This window comes from Mustela nigripes, chromosome 4 (genome assembly GCF_022355385.1).
Source record: "Mustela nigripes isolate SB6536 chromosome 4, MUSNIG.SB6536, whole genome shotgun sequence".
Lineage (NCBI taxonomy): Eukaryota > Metazoa > Chordata > Mammalia > Carnivora > Mustelidae > Mustela > Mustela nigripes.
This window is the reverse complement of record NC_081560.1, coordinates 138,896,260-138,914,516: the sequence shown is the minus strand read 5'-3', so window position 1 is coordinate 138,914,516 and position 18,257 is coordinate 138,896,260. Positions and strand designations below refer to the sequence as shown.

Here is an 18,257-nt window from a genome sequence, read left to right as displayed (position 1 = left end):
AGGGGCGCCTGGGTGGCTCAGTGGGTTAAAGCCTCTGCCTTCAGCTCAGGTCATGATCCCAGGGTCCTGGGATCGAGCCTCGCATCATCGGGCTCTCTGCTCAGCAGGGAGCCTGCTTCCCCTTCTCTCTCTGCCTGCTTCTCTGCGTACTTGTGATCTCTGTCTGTCAAATAAATAAATTTAAAAATCTTTTTAAAAAATGGTTTTGGGGGCGCCTGGGTGGCTCAGTGGGTTAAAGCCTCTGCCTTTGGCTCAGGTCATGATCCCAGGGACCTGGGATCGAGCCCCGCATCGGGCTGTCTGCTCCGCGGAGAGCCTGCTTCCTCCTCTCTCTCTCTGCCTGCCTCTCTGCCTACTTGTGATCTCTGTCTGTCAAATAAATAAATAAAATCTTTTAAAAAAAATGGTTTTTGAAACAATTCAGAGCTTACGGAAGTGCCCTATTGTTTTAGGAAATGACCAGGTGTGAGTCTACGGCCGGGTGTACCACCCTGAACACGCCCTATCTCGTCTGATCCTGGAAGCTAAGCAGGGTCGGGCCTGGTTAGTACTTGGATGGGAGAAATCGGGTGTGAGCTGGGGATAATAAATCGTGTAAGCAGCATAATTACCCATCCTGGATGAGGTAGTACTTCAGGATCTCGTCGATCTTGGAGGTGGGGGTGGCAAAGCAGCTCTCTACCAGGCTTTCTAAGCCATTCACGTGCACCACAGGCTCAATGCCAAAGTAGAGGGAATCTCGAAGCTTGAGGGTGGGCAAAGCTTCCCGGTAGGGCTCTTCAAACTCATTGTCCTTGAAGATCTCCAGAGTGAATGGGAAGATTCCATGGCTGCGGCTCATGATTTCCAGGGGGGTATTTCGAAGGTGGGGAACGTACCCTTCTGAAATGGTGTACAGGCGTGGAAACTCGCAGGTCACTGGGATCAGCACTTTGCTGGTTCGGATGATGATGTCCCCGCTGCTTCCTGGGGTCTGCTTGGGTAGGCCTGTCACAAGGTTGCTTGCCACAATCTTGTCATTTACCACCTGAGCCAGGCCAGGGCCAGGAGAGGAAAAAGACTATGTCTATTTCTCCAGAGCTCCCCAATCCACCCTATCCCACCCTCCCACCCAATCCCATTCTTGACTGTAACATCCTCCACACTTCTATTTACATCAGAACAATTAGAGATTTGGTTGCTGAAGCTCAAAGGCTTTTTAAAATATCTCTTCTCTTTTCAGCAAGATGCTCTGACTGTTAAGAATTTTATATACTACTCCCTGGTCAACCCACACATTCCTCTGGAGTATTACTCATTAAACCTGAACTATGCAGAATCAGCAAATTCAAAGCTCTGGTATTTTAGGAAAGAATGGCTTCAGTGTATTATTTTTTTTTTCTGGAATCCTAGACCTGCTGATCAGGCTGCGGCCTGACCTTGTGCTGAACTCATCCACAGGCAGAGAACTTCAGCTACCGCATTTATGCAGACGGCTCTCAGTTCTTTATCTCCAGCTTTGTCTGCTCCCCAGAGGGCCAGCAACTCCAACCCACCTCAGGGCATTTCCACTCGATTATTCACAGATACAACAAACACAATTTGCCTGAAGTGGGACCCCCTTCTCCTGGGATAGCACCCTCATATCCCACCCCAGGTCTCATTAGATTCCTGATTTTCTATTCATCGGATTCAATAAATAAATATTTGTTTAATTCAATGGTTGCAAGAATCGCGGCCCTGATCTTCTGGATCCAGGTCCCCTTTATTTCCATCCGTCTTGTACACTGCTATCTCATCATTACAGCGCCAGCAACCTCACTCTGGGGGATAAAGCTCAAATATCTCACCCTCACTCACAAGGCAGATCTTGGAAGCACAGTCTTCCCCCACCTACTTCTCCAGTTTCCTTTTCCAATACGTGTTCCTTGCCAGTCAGTCTGCACTGCCCATTCACTCAGCATAAGTCTTAAATATTCCCATCTCTGACACTGGCTCACTTGTTTCCCATCTGAAACGGCCTTTCTTTTCCTCTCCGCCTGGATAAGCCACACACAGGCTTCCGTCCCAGTTCAAGGCCCACTTGTCTTGACTGCTCCAGTGTTTGTCACTTTCTGGACTGCAACGGCACCTGTCATCTCGATCACTGTTTCTTATTTATATTGTGTGTGTGTGTTGTCATCTCAGGCCTACTGCAAATGTTCCCCAAAGTGAAGAATCTTATTTCATATCCCTCAGACTCCGGTGCACATTCTTAGATGAAAGTACAAACCTTTTCCCTCTACCTAGTTCAACACTTGAACTCATCTGTTACCTCCTATAGGGACCCTCATCAATTCTTTACTTCAAGTAAAAAAATTGGTCAGAGGAGATGCAGCCAGCCTCCTGGTGCTGGGGCTGATGCACTCAGGGAAATGTCTGCTATATCAGAAAGACAGGACTACCGAAGAAAGTAAAGAGTAGAATTCTTCTCACCTCCCTGTGTTCACAGGGCCAGGACCACAGCAGATGCTCAATAATACACATGCTAAATGACTGGCATACGAGTTTTTGCATTCTTTCATGTGGAAATATTTCATCTATGACAAGCCACACAGCATACCTCTGTCAACTACCTCCCAAATAACTGACTTTTGGTCATCCCCCAAGTGTCCTCCAGCAAGAACCTACATCAACCACCGTGCCACACGTCTTGAGGGAGAAGAGGATGTTGACGTGGGTGCCATTGGACACTCCTCTGCAGGAGGTGTTGGTCAGGAAGAGCTCCAGACCGCCAACCAGGTCCCTGGGGATGCTCACTTCAATGGTATTCGACTTGCACAACACAGGGACTGTGGCAGAAAGGGGGCACTGTTAGAACGGAGAAATCTGAATTGGGAGAAGGATAAGGAACGCTTCTAGGAGAAATAATTTTACCCTCCCACAATTTGAGCTTTTTGTTCCATCCTCAAGGAAATCTAAGAGACTCAAAACAAGTTGGTGAATGAAACCAGGACTCCTAACTCCCCAGGCTGTGGCCAAATAATTCTCCTCAAACACACTGATCTCCAAATGAGGAAATATTGCTCAAGTCTTGATTCAACATTTATTTCAAAGTATGGATAGCATAGTTTTATGAACTGAAACACCTCACGGAATAACTTTTAGTACAAACAATTTATTGTCAATACAGAAAAAGTACTGCTTTGATATATGCTTCAATTACATAACAGTACTGCTTTGACTTTACCATTAATTATGTCTTATAAAACAGAGGTAATAAAAACAACGTTAGTGTACTTGGGGAAGAGTTCCAAATTATCCTTGCATTGTTCAGTAAACCATAAATGCTGACTATAAATTCTACTTTAACTTAATATGAAAAGGATTGCTTTTCTTTAGTGATCCTGTGTTCACTTTTCCAGGCTCTACAAATACTCTAAAAGGAATATTTATGGCTACTGTCAGAAAATATGTGAGAATATATCATAACAATGACAGAGCATAAAGAAATCAAAGGTAGGTGCTCATTAAATATTTGCTAGATGGATGAGTTAAGATTCTGAACATAAATAACTCAACTTCCAGAAAATAGTTGTCAGAAGATTGTTGATGCTCGTATTGTAATTGTAGGGAGAAAAATCAGTTCTCTAAGGCTTTTAGCTTAGTTTCACTACCCAATTATCTGTTAGAAAAGAAAGGAACTGCATCAGTTGTCTTAGACTTCAAAATTAACTACTAATTATACTACCAACAATAGAAATTAGGGGGGAAATTCATAAGTAAAAAGCAAAGGAAACTGTATGACCCAGCAATCCCATTTCTGGGCATATATCAAAAAGAATTGAAAGTTGGATCTTAAGGACATATCTGCGCACCCTTGTTCATAGCTGCATTGTCCACAATATCTCAACCATAGAAGTAATTCAAGAGCCTATCAATGGATGAGTGGCTAGACAAAATGTGGTATATAAATACAATGGACTATTATTCAGCCTTATGAAGGAAGGAAATCCTGTCATATGGTACACCAGGATGAACCTGGTGGATATTATCCTAAGGGAAATAAGTCAATCACAAAAAGACATATACCATAGGACCCCACTTACATGAGGTGTCTAAAGTAATTGACTTCATAGAAATAGAAATAGAATAGTGGTTGCCAGGGCACGGGATGGTGGGGGGATGGGGAATTGTTCTTTCAAGGATATAGAGTTTCAGTTTTATAAGACAAAAAAGTTCTGGAAATCTGTTGCACAACCATAAGAATATATGTAAACTCTACTGAACTAAACATTTAAAACTGGCTTAGGTGGTCAATTTTCTGCTCTGTGTGTTTTTAACTACAAGTTCTTAAAAAGCAAAGGAAAATTAACTTTTTGGTAATATGTTCTCAGAGAGCTTCTCTCTTGAATGACCCCAGACTAAAGATGCAGGGATACCCGCTGCCGAAGGAGCTGGTGTTCTAATAGACGAGAATCTTGACCTAGTTGAGTAAAGAAGGCAGGGAGGTTTGGGGCAGGGCAGGGGGGTGAGGAGCAGAGGTTGAGCCCATCCATGTACTACCTTGGCATGTATGGTTATCCTCAGACAGCACCAAGCCCCGGGGACATTCACACTGGTAGCCCTTCCCGGACACGAGGCAAAGATGGCTGCAGCCCCCATTGTTACTGTGACATCCTTCAACATCTGCAATAAAACCAAAAGAAAAGGACTTGACCTTGCCGGCCTCTTCCCTGAGGATTCTGGTTCTTGGGATGGCACTTGGCATCAGGGAATACACTTGGCTCCCCACAGTATCACTGGAGCCTAATTCAGTCACTGAGTCATGTAGGGAAGCCCACGAAAATCTGTTTAAGTGAGTTGGGGGGAATTGGAGGAGGAGATGGACCATGAGAGACTGTGGACTCTGAGAAACAAACTGAGGGTTTTGGAGGGGAGAGGGGTAGGGGGTTGGGTGAGCCTGGTGGTGGGTATTATGGAGGGCACGTATTGCATGGAGCACTGGGTGTGGTGCATAAACAATGAATCTTGGAACACTGAAAAAATAAAATAAAATAAAATGGAAAAGAATGTGATTGCTACGAAGAGCAATCTTTTTAAAGTGAGACTGTGGAGTTAACTCGTGGCAGCAGTCCTTTTCAATTGTTGTTCCCTGCTCCCAGTCTCTTTTTTTTTTTTTTTTTTTAAGATTTTATTTATTTATCCGACAGAGAGAGATCACAAGTAGGCAGAGAGGCAGGCAGAGAGAGAGAGGAGGAAGCAGGCTCCCTGCTGAGCAGAGAGCCCGATGCGGGACTCGATCCCAGGACCCTGAGATCATGACCTGAGCCGAAGGCAGCGGCTTAACCCACTGAGCCACCCAGGCTCCCCGAAGAGCAATCTTACAACATACACAAGCTCTAACCTCTTCAGCTGGTCATTTTGTAGAACGTCCTTCAGTCTGGATTTGTCTGTTTTTCTCAGGGTGGTATTAGTTTTGGGGAGGAAGACCCACAAGTCACTTCATAATTGCTGTAATATTTATGGCACCCATTTTCAAATTTTGTAGAGTATTACTGATGTAGAGGGGAATGACAGAATAGAAATGTAACTAGACTAGTTAGGTGGATGAGTTAGTTATTGTCAATTAGTTGGATCGCCAGACCTTCCCCTCAAATTTCTAGTAATAGTGGAACTGGGATATGTGTCTCAGGCTGATAGCACATAAAAATGAAGCCTGGACAACATACTTGGTCCACTCCACTAAGCTCTTGGTGACATACCTTTTTCGAATACATTTTTTAAAGTTCCCTTTTAAAAAGTTTTGCATTTTGGGGCAGCACTTGAGTGGCTCACTTAGTTAAGCGTCCAACTCTTGGTCTCAGCTCTAGCCTGGATCTCAGGGTCATGGGTTCAAGCCCCACCAAAAAAAAAAAAAAAAAAAAAAAAGTAAAAATTTTGCATTTTCAAAAAGCATACTCAACCAGATGGACAAGAAAAAAGGATTCAGTTGAAAACTAAAGGAACTACCACATGATTTCATAGATAGTAGAGAAAAATTAATGACTTTTGTGGGCTCTAGACATTATCTTTTATCAAACTCTGGCCCACTATACAACCTTGTAAGTTTTCCAGGTACACAGCCACACCCATTCATTCATCTATTATCTATGAGGGTTTTCTCACTATAAAGCAGACTTGGGGCGCCTGGGTGGCTCAGTGGGTTAGGCCGCTGCCTTCGGCTCAGGTCATGATCTCAGAGTCCTGGGATCGAGTCCCGCATTGGGCTCTCTGCTCAGCGGAGAGCCTGCTTCCCTCCCTCTCTCTGCCTGCCTCTCCATCTACTTGTGATTTCTCTCTGTCAAATAAATAAATAAAATCTTTAATAAAAAAAAAAAAAAAAAAAAAAAGCAGACTTGACTAGTTTCAACAGATTCCATATGATCCACAAAGACTAAAATATCTACTTTTTGGCCTACACAGAAAAACTTGCTGCCCTTGTTCTAGGGGTAAGATAAATTTAAAAAATGCTCTCAAATCATCTCAGATGGTCAAGGAAAGATATAAACTGATTTCCAGTTATAGTCAGAATTCTCAGTTCAATAATAGTAAAAAATATATATTACTTTGGAACATCAGTAAATTAACTGGGGATGAATCAATTTTTGTGAAACATACATAGAGTGTAAATTTACAGTGAATTAATTCTTGTAAAACTTAAGAAAGATTAGGCTATTACCTGGTTATAAATCTGGATACTTAAAAATGATAAAAGTACAGCCAGGGATTTTTGAAACAGCTGAACATGACATATAACAATGTAGAAGACAGTGTAAAAATATACTATAAAACATTAAGATAGGGGCACCTGGGTGGCTCAGTGGTTTAAGCCTCTGCCTTCGGCTCAGGTCATGATCTCAGGGTCCTGGGATCGAGCCCCACATCGGGCTCTCTGCTCGGCAGGGAGCCTGCTTCCCCCTCTCTCTCTGCCTGCCTCTCTGCCTACTTGTGATCTCTGTCTATCAAATAAATAAATAAAAATCTTAAAAAAAAAAAAAAAAACTAAGATAAACATTAATGGGACTTTTTTTTTTTTTTTTCCCCTAAAAGTGATCATCCTGGGGTCCTGGGTGGCTCAGTCTGTTGAGCATCTGATTCTTGATTTTGGCTTGGATTGTGATCTCAGGGTTGTAAGATCAAGCCCCACGTAGGGCTCCACACTCAGTGGGGAGTCTGCTTGGGATTCTCTCTCTCCTCCTCCCTCTATCCCTCCCCCTGCTCATGCATGTGCACTCTCTCTCTCTCAAATAAATAAATCTTAAAAGTCAATCAGTAAAAATTATCTTCCGTAAGTAATTTAATTTCCTGGGGTCTCAATTTCAATATTTGTAAAACGAAGGGTTTGGAGTAAATGTTCACTCCAGATATTTCCAGGTCTAAAACTGCAAAGCACAAAATAAGTTGAAATTCTGAGTTAGCTTAAAAGATATAAGCCTCTTATGAGGATATTCCAAAATGTTTGGATAGATTTGCCAAGAGGAATTGTGGGTCATTTTAGTTATCTTTCATTTATCCTTCCATATTTTCTTCTAGGAACATAATTTTCATAATAAAACAAAACGATAAAAATTATATAAAAGTAAAAAGTTTTTTATTTAAAAAAAGTCTAATTTAACAGACTAACCAACGAAAACAAATATGTTTGGACCATCAATAAAACTTAAATGTTTCAGGGGCACATGGATGGCTCAGTCGGTCGAGTGTCTGACTCTTGGTTTTGGCTTGGGTCGTGATTTCAAGGTTGCAAGACAGACCCCTACATCTCGCTCCTCACGTAGCAGGGAGTCTGCTTGAGATTCTCTTTCCCTCTGCCGACACTCTCCCCACCGTGTGTTCTCTCCCTCTCTTTAAATAAATCTTAAAAAAAAAAAGTAAGGGTTTCAAATATGAATCTTAAGGCTAAAGTATAACTCATGTACAAATTTTATCTTCTGTTAAAATACTTTTTGATTGGGATTATTAGGTTTTAAAATTATATGAGGATTAACAGTAATACTTCCAATAAAATGCTCATGAATAATTACAAACGTTCCTCATGGAACATTTCATTAATATTCACATATGCAAATATTATTGCATAAAAGAATTAAGAATTAAGGAAGATTCAAGACATTATCCTTATTCAATAAAATTTAAAGTACATTTAGTCTTGTTATAAGGGACAGTAGTTTAATATTCTGGCTAGTGGTCCTTCAGTGAATAATGCAAACTTTGTTGCATGGAATAAATTATGGGAACTAGCCATAATTTTTCCTTTTGGGGTAGTATTTTATTACGTTGAATATAACTAGAATAAAATGAACTCTTATAAACAGTATTATACCACTAATTTATTAGCCTCAGGGACAAATCATATATCCTCTGTAAATGATAATTAAGTCATTTGTCTCTTTATATAATCTTCAAAGAGGTGTTTTTTTTTTTTTCTTTTGTTCCCTCAACTCCTAACATCATGAGATTCAGACTTATTTAAGTAGAAATGGTAACATTTTGGTTGTGATAATTTGCAAGGGCAAATGTGCCTTACAGAAGGGACATTATCTAAATTTCCTATCATTGTCACAGTATACAGTTTCAACTATTTGACATACATTACAAATTCTTTTTTATTACTTAATTACGTAAAATATACATAGTCTTCCTGTTGTTGATTGAGCACCTAACTTTTGGTTTTAGCTCAGGTCTTCATCTCAGGGTTGTAGGATCAAGCCCCGTGTGGGGCTCCACGCTCAGTGTAGAGTCTGCTTGAGATTCTTTTCCCTTCCCTCTTCCTCCCCTTCTGCTCCTTCCCCCTGCTCATGTTCTCTCTCTCTCTAAAATAAATGAAATCTTGGGGTGCCTGGGTGGCTCAGTGGGTTAAAGCCTCTGCCTTTGGCTCAGGTCATGATCCCAGGGTCCTGGGATCGAGCCACGCATCGGGCTCTCTGCTCAGCGGGGAGCCTGCTTCCTCCTCTCTCTCTGCCTGCCTCTCTGCCTATTTGTGATCTCTGTCTGTCAAATAAATAAATAAAATCTTAAAAAAAAAAAAAGGATGTTACTATCTCCCCCACAGTATATCAATCTCCAATAAATGCAAAGCATAGAGGGGGAATAAAATGGCTTCTTGTGAACCAGTTTCCCCAACCACCAAGATGGTAAGACTCACCTAACGGAACTCGGCAAAAATACAAACTGTAAGGCCCACTCCACTGAACGAAGTTTCCAGGAGAGAGGCCTGGGAACAGCCAGGTGTGAAAGCATCTGGATGATTCTTCTTAGCAGGAATGTTCGAGAACCACTGCTATAAACAATTTATTATGCTACCACCTCTATTATCTTGCTACTGCAGATTTGTTCTTGGATCTGCAGCAGAGATGTCACCTAGAAGTTATGCAGAAATGTACTATCTTTGCCTGAGCCCAGACCTACTGAATCAGCATCTGCATTTTAAAAAGATCCCATACAATTTATGGGCACATTAAAATTTGAGAGACACATAATACTCTATTTTTATTTCCCAAATTAAAATGTGGGAACCTGGATGGCTCAGTCTGTAGACAGCCTGCAACTGTTGATCTCAGGGTTTTAAGTTTGAGCAGCACGTTGAGGGTAGAGTTTACTTTAAAAAAAAAAAGAAAAGAAAAGAAAAGAAAATGGCTCTCTGCCTCTTGCAAAATGCAAGAACTCCCTCCTTTCAAATACTGAAGATAAAGTCAATACTGAATTCTGCCTACAACATGACCGTCCTCAATAACAATGAACCCCTTTTTGTCATTTCTTTACACAGCCCAACCTTGACTCTCTCCTAATGTTGGACAGTTTCATGAACATCAATCAAAGAATAAGCCAATGGTTTAGTTTGGGCTCTTGACTTGAATTCCTTTTTGCCCATTCTCACCTTCACATGTCTTGCCATCACTTCTTAGCACACGGCCAACCCCACACTCACAGCGATACGAATTTTTCAGGTTTACACAGATCTCACTGCAGCCACCATTGTTTTGCTCACATTCATTTTCATCTGTGGGAGAGAAACCACACCACTTACGTCCTGTTTGCTGAGCAACTTGATCTTTCCCCAAGCCCCTTAGCAGAATCTTCACATCTTTCAGAGCCTGTTGATTCATTGACTCCTTGGCTATAATCCTTATAACCACTTCCATCAACCTGGTCTCTTCAACCAAGTTATTTGTCCATTTGCTCCAGCTAGAGCAGAAGGCACTTAGCCATTTGCCAATTAATCCCCTTCTAAGACCAAAATAGGCAAAATAAAGTTTTGGGGTTTTTTTGTTGTTGTTACCTGGATTCACCTATATTTTTTTGTATGGGTAAATATCACTTTCTCTAGTGAGTTCCTGAAGATTTGCTAAATAAAGATAGACTTATAAATCAAACTGTGTTTTAAATACATCAAGGCTGGGGTGCCTAGGTGGCTCAGTGGGTTAAAGCTTCTGCCTTCAGCTCAGGTTGTGATCCCAGGGTCCTGGGATTGAGCCCTGCATCGGGCTCTCTGCTCAGCAGGGAGCCTGCTTCCACCTCTCTCTCTCTCTCTCTCTCTGCCTACTTGTGATCTCTGCCTGTCAAATAAATAATAAAAAAAAATCTTAAAAAAAAAAGTGGAAATACATGAAGGATAAAACAAAAAGTTTTAAAATAAATAAATAAATACATTGAAGGAACTTATATCACAGAAGTAAATAGCTGATAAAAATTTTGTGTGAAACAGTCTTCTCTTATAACATGAACAATAGCCCTTGAAGTCCATTTTATTTTTTTAATATTTTTTTAAAGATTTTATTTATTTATTTGACACAGAGAGAGATGACAAGTAAGCAGAGAGGCAGGCAGGGAGAGAGGAGGAAGCAGGCTCTCTGCTGAGCAGAGAGCCCAATGCAGGGCTCTCTCCCAGGACCCTGAGATCATGACCTGAGCCAAAGGCAGAGGCTTAACCCAACTAAGCCATCCAGGCATCCCCTGAAGTCTATTTTAAATATTGGACTATTTCCACACTATACTTAAGCAATGATTGCTCATCTTTCTAAGAATATGATGAAGGATATGGACTCTTGCAATTAAAAAAGGCATAGCTGGGAACAATTGTCGATCTCCTTCCTTCTACAAAGAAAAGGAAGCTTGGGAACTAAATGTATCATGGCTTGGGGTTGGGATTACTGGGATTTAAACACCCATGAGGTGATAGAAGGCATGGCCTTGGGCCCAGGAAAGGAGGTGAGCTATAACAGAAACCCTGCTTCCCCCCATGACCTCAGAAAAGATATCCCTATACTGAAGGGAGGAGTAGAAGAACTTTGCCCCAAGGCCCACGGACACAGTAAGCAAGCCTGCTCTGAGGCTCCAGGAGAGAGAAAATCCTTCATAAACAACAGGAACCCCAAGTCAGGCCTTGCCATGTTTGAAACATGAACTTGCAGCTGAGAAATTGGTACAAAATTTGGCTTGGACCAACGAAGCTTCAATGATACCTGACAGAAGCATTTGAAAAACTGCTCTGTAGTCAAACCTCCACAAATCAGGCGGTCAGTGTGGTTCCACAGAAACACAATTACGACAGAAGGTGGTTTGCCATGAAACACTATACAGGAGGAAGTGATCCGCTATGAGAATGACTTGGCAAGATAACAAAAGGGTGGTTTTCAACTGGAAATATCAGAATAATCCAGAAAAATCCATAATACAAGGACTTTAAAAATTACTAAGCAGATAAAAGAAAGGATAGTAACCAAGATAAAAGAAGTGAGCAAAAAGACAAGGCAGAATTGAAACCAAATAAACATAGCACTTGTAGAAATGGAAACTATAGGGATGTCTGTGTGGCTCAGTGGGTTGAGCGTCTGCCTTCCACTCAGGTCATGATCCCAGGATCCTGGGATGGAGTCCTGCATGGGGCTCCCTGCCCAGTGGGGAGTCTGCCTCTCCCTTCTCCTTTTTTGAATGATTGGAGTATGTACCTTATACCTAGAGCACATCTCAATTTGGATGCTAAATTTTCATTAGAAATAGTTGATTTTGAGTTGAAACCACTACCACCTGGAAGGTGGATGGTGACAGAGACGCTAACAGCTCTCCTGAATGTGGCCACACGCTGTCCCAAGCCTGCACAGTTTATCTTGAGACTGATTTTTTTTTTTTTAATGTGAGAGAGCAATACACTTGCACTGATTTAAGCCATTGTTATTTAGGAGTTTGTTGTCATTTACAACCTTAGATACTCTGCGTCCCAGCCATTCCACTTTTATGGGTTTGCTCTAGAGAAAATCTCGCACATGCAGTATCATTTTAATGTCAATTTCAAGAACAAAAATAATGCTCTATATTCTTATGGGTGCATACACAAAGAATAAAAGCCTAAAAACAGGGACCAGAAGAATACACCCTAACTTCAAAACAGTGATTAGCCCTGGAGGATGGAACAGGAAGATGAAAAAGGAAATGGAATGAGAGGGCTTTACTTGTATTTGTAAAATTTTATTAAAAAGAAAAAGAAAAAAATTAACTCTGGTTAAATCTGGGTACATGAGTTATATTATTATAGCATCCTGGCTATTGGATTATTTTCCTTTACTCTTCACTCTGGCTGAAAAAAGTTAAATAATTTAAAATGAAGAATTAAAAGTATCTTACATTAAAAAAAAAAAAAAGGAAAACTGGCATATGCACATTAATACAAAATTTTGCCTTTAATTTCAGGGAATTCATGATTCCCTGAAACTGACAGGCAGACCTCCGGTAGGAACTAGGGGTTTTCCCCTATGCACTGCTAGGCAATGATGTCCTAGATAAATTGTTATGTAAAAGATGTGTATGATATGCAAATTTTGGTTTGAAAAGGGCAGTAAATAGACATATATATTTGTATTTTTTATATTTGCCTTAAAAAACCCTGGGAGCATACATAAGAAAATAATATAAGAGATTACCTGAGGTTCAGTCAGTTAAATCTCTGCCTTCGGCTCAGGTCATGATCCCAGGGTCCTAGGATCGCATCCCACATTGGGCTTCTTGCTCAGCAGGGAGCCTGCTTCTCTCTCTGCCTCTCTACCTTGTTCTCTAACTATCTTACCTAGTCAAAAGTTATACTGAAACAAAAGCTGAGGGGTACCAGGTAGCTCAGTTGGTTAAGTGTCTAACTCTTGATTTTGGTCATGATCTCATGGGTTGTGGGATCAAGTCCCATGTCAGGCTCCACACTCAGTGTGGAGTCTGCTTGAGATTCTCTCTCTCTGCCTCCCCCATTTGCATGCACATGCTTTCTCTCTCTCAAATAAATAAATTTAAAAACAAATAAACAAACAAAACCCACAAAAGATAAGTAATGAAACAAAGCCTGTCTTAAAATGATATCAAATATTTCCCAAGCACCTGTGTGTGTGTGTGTGTGTGTGAGAGAGAGAGAGAGAGAGAGAGACAGAGACAGAGACAGAGGCAGAGACAGAGACTGAGGGACGGAGGGAGGGAGGGAAGGAGCGTGAGAAGATTAAAGGAACCATCCTCTCCTACATCCCAAACCTTTTAGTATTAAATCACACAAAGTCCATCACGTAAAAGCCCTAACAGCTGGTATGGGGAGGCATGAACATGCTCATAGAACGGTCAGTGGGTTCATTTAGGAGGCTGAAGAAAAAAATTCTTCTAAAATAAGAACCTTTTTATCTATTTTTCAACATAGACCCCATTCCATTCTGACCAGTTACTAGTCTTCTTGAGGAAGCAGGTATGGGCCAATCCTCCCCTTCTCTCTGGATGACTTTTAAATCTATTTGAGTGTGAATACAAAAAGCTTCATAATGGGAAAAGATATGATCTTCAATCTTGGGTTTCTCAACTCTCTTCTCTTCCGGCTACAGATAACAACACATGTGTACAAGTAAACAACTCTAGATTTCCTAGAAAATAATCTGACTCCCCTTTCTTGCTATTCAGAGAAACCAAAATTATGGTAGTGAAGCTGTAGGAGTTTGTCCTTTGATAATTCTAGACCAAAATCATCCAATAGAAATACAAAGCAAGCCACATAAATAATTTAAAAATTTCTATTAGTCATATAAAAAATTCTTTTTTTTTTTTTATTTTTAAAGATTTTATTTATTTATTTGACAGAGATCACAAGTAGGCAGAGAGGCAGGCAGAGAGAGAGGAGGAAGCAGGCTCCCCGCGGAGCAGAGAGCCCGATGCGGGGCTCGATCCCAGGACGCTGGGATCACGACCCGAGCCGAAGGCAGAGGCTTTAACCCACTGAGCCACCCAGGCGCCCCAGTCATATAAAAAATTCTAATAATACATTTTATTTAATTCAATATGTCTAAAATATTTCATCTCAATATAAAATCAATATTAAAATTGATTAAAATTCAGACATTTCCCATTTCTTTTTTTGAATGAATGGAGTATGTATTTTATACCTAGAGAACATCCCAGTTTGGATGTTAAATTTTCATTGGAAATACTTGATTGGTATTTAGAGTCATAAAATTTACAGTTGGTTACTAAAGTTGTCCCAAACATTTTCAGTTTTCCAATGACTGAGCCAAGTATCAGCTTTTATATTAAAATTAGGTAAAATTAAAATTGAGTTTTTCGGCCATATTAGCTACATTTCAAGAGCTCCAAGCCACACATGACTAGAGACTGTTGTACTGCACAGTGCAACTTAATCTGTCCCCACACACGATATAAACTTAGTTTGAGGCCCTAGTCATGGATTTTAAAAGGCAAACACCATTCTAAGTGTTTAGAGACACAAACTAGAAAAACCACAGAGCTTTGCATCAGGAAGGGTTTGATATGTCCTTTTGATCAGAATGGCTCACTTCTACTTCAAGATTAGTTTCTTACCGAAGCATGTCTGCATGTCGGGGCCTAGCACTGTCCCTGGAGAGCATGTGCACTCGCTGGCATCCACGCAGGTGCCATGGCAGTCCTCGTCGCAGATGTCATAAAAATCTGTGGAAGGATGAAGTTGACCTTGCATGAGAGGCAAGAACCAGAGAACACTCTCATTCATAAGAAAGCCTCATGAGTTCAATCATGAGGTATGAGTTCATGGACAACATTGAGAGGGTTCTCATTGTTCAGGATTTATGTGATCCAATGGAAAGGGATACTGCCCAGGGACCTCTGTCATTCAGATCAATGGTTTCCAACTTCAGATCCATAGGCATAGAATCTCTGCAAATCTAAAATCTCACCAAATGTGAGCTGTAGAATAAAGAAGTGTTATGCCCTACTCTTCTATGTACTCTGTTTTTTAAATGCATATAGATTTTGATGGGACTAATACAAAAATTCATTTTAAAAATACTCCCAACCTCAAGTAGCTTTTTCCCATTACATATCATTTAAAGAAATCATTGGATACCAAGCACAATGCTACCTTGTGAATGTTTGATATAGATCTTAAAAAGGAGTCCTCCATACTCAAAATGGTTGGAAATCCACTATGTAGGTAACCCAAATCAACACTTCATTTTCTAATGTTTTGTTTGAATGGGACAAAGAAAAAATAAAAAAGAACTGATCAGAGTCACAGCTCCTCTCCCTTTCGGTTTCTTTAAGACATTTTCGGAAACCCAAGAACAGATCACAGAAATCACAATCTGAAGTTACCTGTGGCCCTAAGTCAATGTTATCCAGACTCTGAGATACTACCATAACTGGATTTCATATGGTATTTTCCTGATGCCATCTGATGCCTTATTGGGGAGGAAAAAGAGCCCAGAGAAGGTACTCACGACCACAGTAGACATGAAAGCAGACACTGGGCTTGGTCAGACGGTACACATAGTAGCCTCCCAGGCAAGCCTTGACCTCCACCGTGGTGTTCCAGAGACAGCAGTTCCCGTTGAAGCTGGCACAGGCCTGGCGTTGCACGATGCCATCACCTTCTAGAGGGTGGCTGCCATTGAGCCAGACGGGGGCATGGGTTCCACAGTGGTTTTCTGGTATGCAAAAGGTGGGCATGGCATCCCCTGCCATGCCCGTGAAGCGGTACCACTCCCCATCCACATGGTTGTCACAAAGAGGGGATCCTTGAGACTCATCGAACTGATGGTCAGTGTTCCTCCATGGCTCATTCAAACTGATGTAAGCAGAGCAAGGATCTAGGGCTGGGAATGAAAAGACACGTCACAGGCACCTTGTGAGGTTTCTAATTACAATGGCAATAGTCTGAGTCCAGCATCCTGATCTTACATTTTGGCTTTCTTTTCTTTCTTTCTTTTTTTTTTTTTTAAAGAAAGAAATAAGCTCGGGCACCTGGGTGGCTCAGTTGGTTAAGCAACTGCCTTCGGCTCAGGTCACGGTCCCGGAGCCCCGGGATCGAGTCCCGCATCAGGCTCCCAGCTCCATGGGGAGTCTGCTTCTCCCTCTGACCTTCTCGCCTCTCATGCTCTCTCTCACTGTCTTCTCTCAAAATAAATAAATAAAATCTAAAAAAGAAAGAAAGAAAGAAATAACCTAAAATCCCCCACAGTAGCTGTTTAAGATTCCTTACATTGACTTAAACATGCTTTATAAATGCCTTTTACAAAATTATTTTGAATCTGTTTAAGGTTTAGTGTTACTTTGGGACCAAACTTTTTATCCAGAGTAATCATTTATTGAGGATAGTTGTTCAGACCAAGGGAGGTTAGGATTATAGTCTTGCTGAACTCTGTAGTGGTCAGAAAATATTCTGAATATTATGTTGAACTGGAGACCATATTATATGAAAGTATGGACAAACCTAGTATCCAGAGAAAAGTGACAGACTTTTAAGGGAGTCAAAACAATTACCAACTGGAGAAGTTGAGAACTATAGTTGGGAGGGAAAAAAAGGCTGAAGAGTATGCATCAGTTCTCACAACTCTAGGTATTGTGTTACAAGAGCAAGAACAAACTATTGGGGGGAGAACCTTTTAATTCAGGTATGGAGTAATGGAGAGGACTATGACAGTGTTGTAAGCTCTTTATCTTTGGAAATTTTCAAAAACTATTTGGATGGTCCTTTGTAAGCAAGATTGTGGATGAAAGTTTGTCCTGTTGGAAAATGTGCTTAGTTAATAAGATACACATCTCATTCCACTGAAAAGGAAAGTATCTCTGACACATGTCCACTATATTGAAATACACAGCATACTGACATATTATTACCAAAGATATTCTCAAAGTGAATGTTGGTATACATGCCATCAGCTCATTGAAAATATGAACTTTGTGTATAAACAATTAGCATGGCACCACATGTATAATAGAGCCAAATTTCTCAAGCTTGCATTTTTAGTGCATAAATCGCATGGACAAATATCTCATCAAAAGTATTTTAATAACTACAGACACCAGTAACCCCAATATTCTCATTGTTTCTCTCAATTTCAGGGAAGCATTGAATTTATGTAGGGAAATTGTCTTTAGGAAGAGCCTATTAAACAAAGAAATTCTAGAAAGGAACACCAGCCAGAGAGTACCACCCTTTGTAATGCACAGGAGGCTGACTTACCTAACATTGTAGGCAGAGAATTCACATTAAGGCAGAAAATTGTAGGCAGAAAATTCAGTTTTAGCAAACACTGCCCAATAATTAAATATGATGGGCCATGATCATAAAATTTAAGTTGTCTAGAAAATATTTTGGATTTTCCCAGTCTCCATTTCAAAGTCCAGCTCACTCTCTAAATTCAGTCACATACAGAGGAGGGTGTAGCCTAGTGCTAATGACCCCAAAGAGAATACGATAGTATGGGACAGGAAATAAGTAGGCTGTTGCATTTTCGGGAAACAACATGTTTGCAGAGTTGCACATGGCAGGGGCCACTCCCTCTTTTAAAATGTCCCTGAGGTATCCCAGCTGTACCCTGGACCATATTTGATGTCACTTGAGGGCAGGGAATGTCCTCATACAGACTTTCCCCTCTCAAACTGGAAAAATTCCGTCATCTGCTCTCCCAGCTGTGGTTCTCTTAAGAAGCAAGGTTTCCAGGGCAATTTCACAGGTGATTATAAATTCATAGAAATAGTTGGTTGATCTCCTTGGCTCTAATTTTATAAGAAATGGTTAGGTACTCAACTTTTAATGGCTTTTGCAGAAATTCCTAAACCGCCCTCAATAACTATTTCATGATTTATAAAGTTTTTCCTTAAATTTAACCATCATTTCTTGTGTTATTTGTTAAAAGTTCACTTCCTCTCATTGAAGAGGACATATGGCCCAAATGGGGGGAATTTACCCACTAGCTTCTATAAAATAAGTACATTTTTTAACTTCCCCACGCAATATTTTTCTT

General features: G+C 40.7%; 1 protein-coding gene across 2 annotated transcripts in view; it reads right to left on the bottom strand.

Annotated features, from left to right (window-relative positions):
* Positions 1-18,257, bottom strand: part of OIT3 (oncoprotein induced transcript 3) — a 28,264-nt gene that overhangs the window by 7,788 nt on the left and 2,219 nt on the right. The window contains exons 2-7 of one of the 2 annotated variants that reach the window (XM_059397718.1): positions 15,729-16,103; positions 14,833-14,940; positions 9,878-10,000; positions 4,525-4,647; positions 2,650-2,810; positions 612-1,027 (exon numbers count right to left, since the gene is read on the bottom strand). In XM_059397718.1, the coding sequence (XP_059253701.1) occupies positions 612-1,027; positions 2,650-2,810; positions 4,525-4,647; positions 9,878-10,000; positions 14,833-14,940; positions 15,729-16,103 (1,306 nt within the window). The remainder of the gene's footprint in view (positions 1-611; positions 1,028-2,649; positions 2,811-4,524; positions 4,648-9,877; positions 10,001-14,832; positions 14,941-15,728; positions 16,104-18,257) is intronic. The other variant, XM_059397719.1, reaches the window with a different exon arrangement.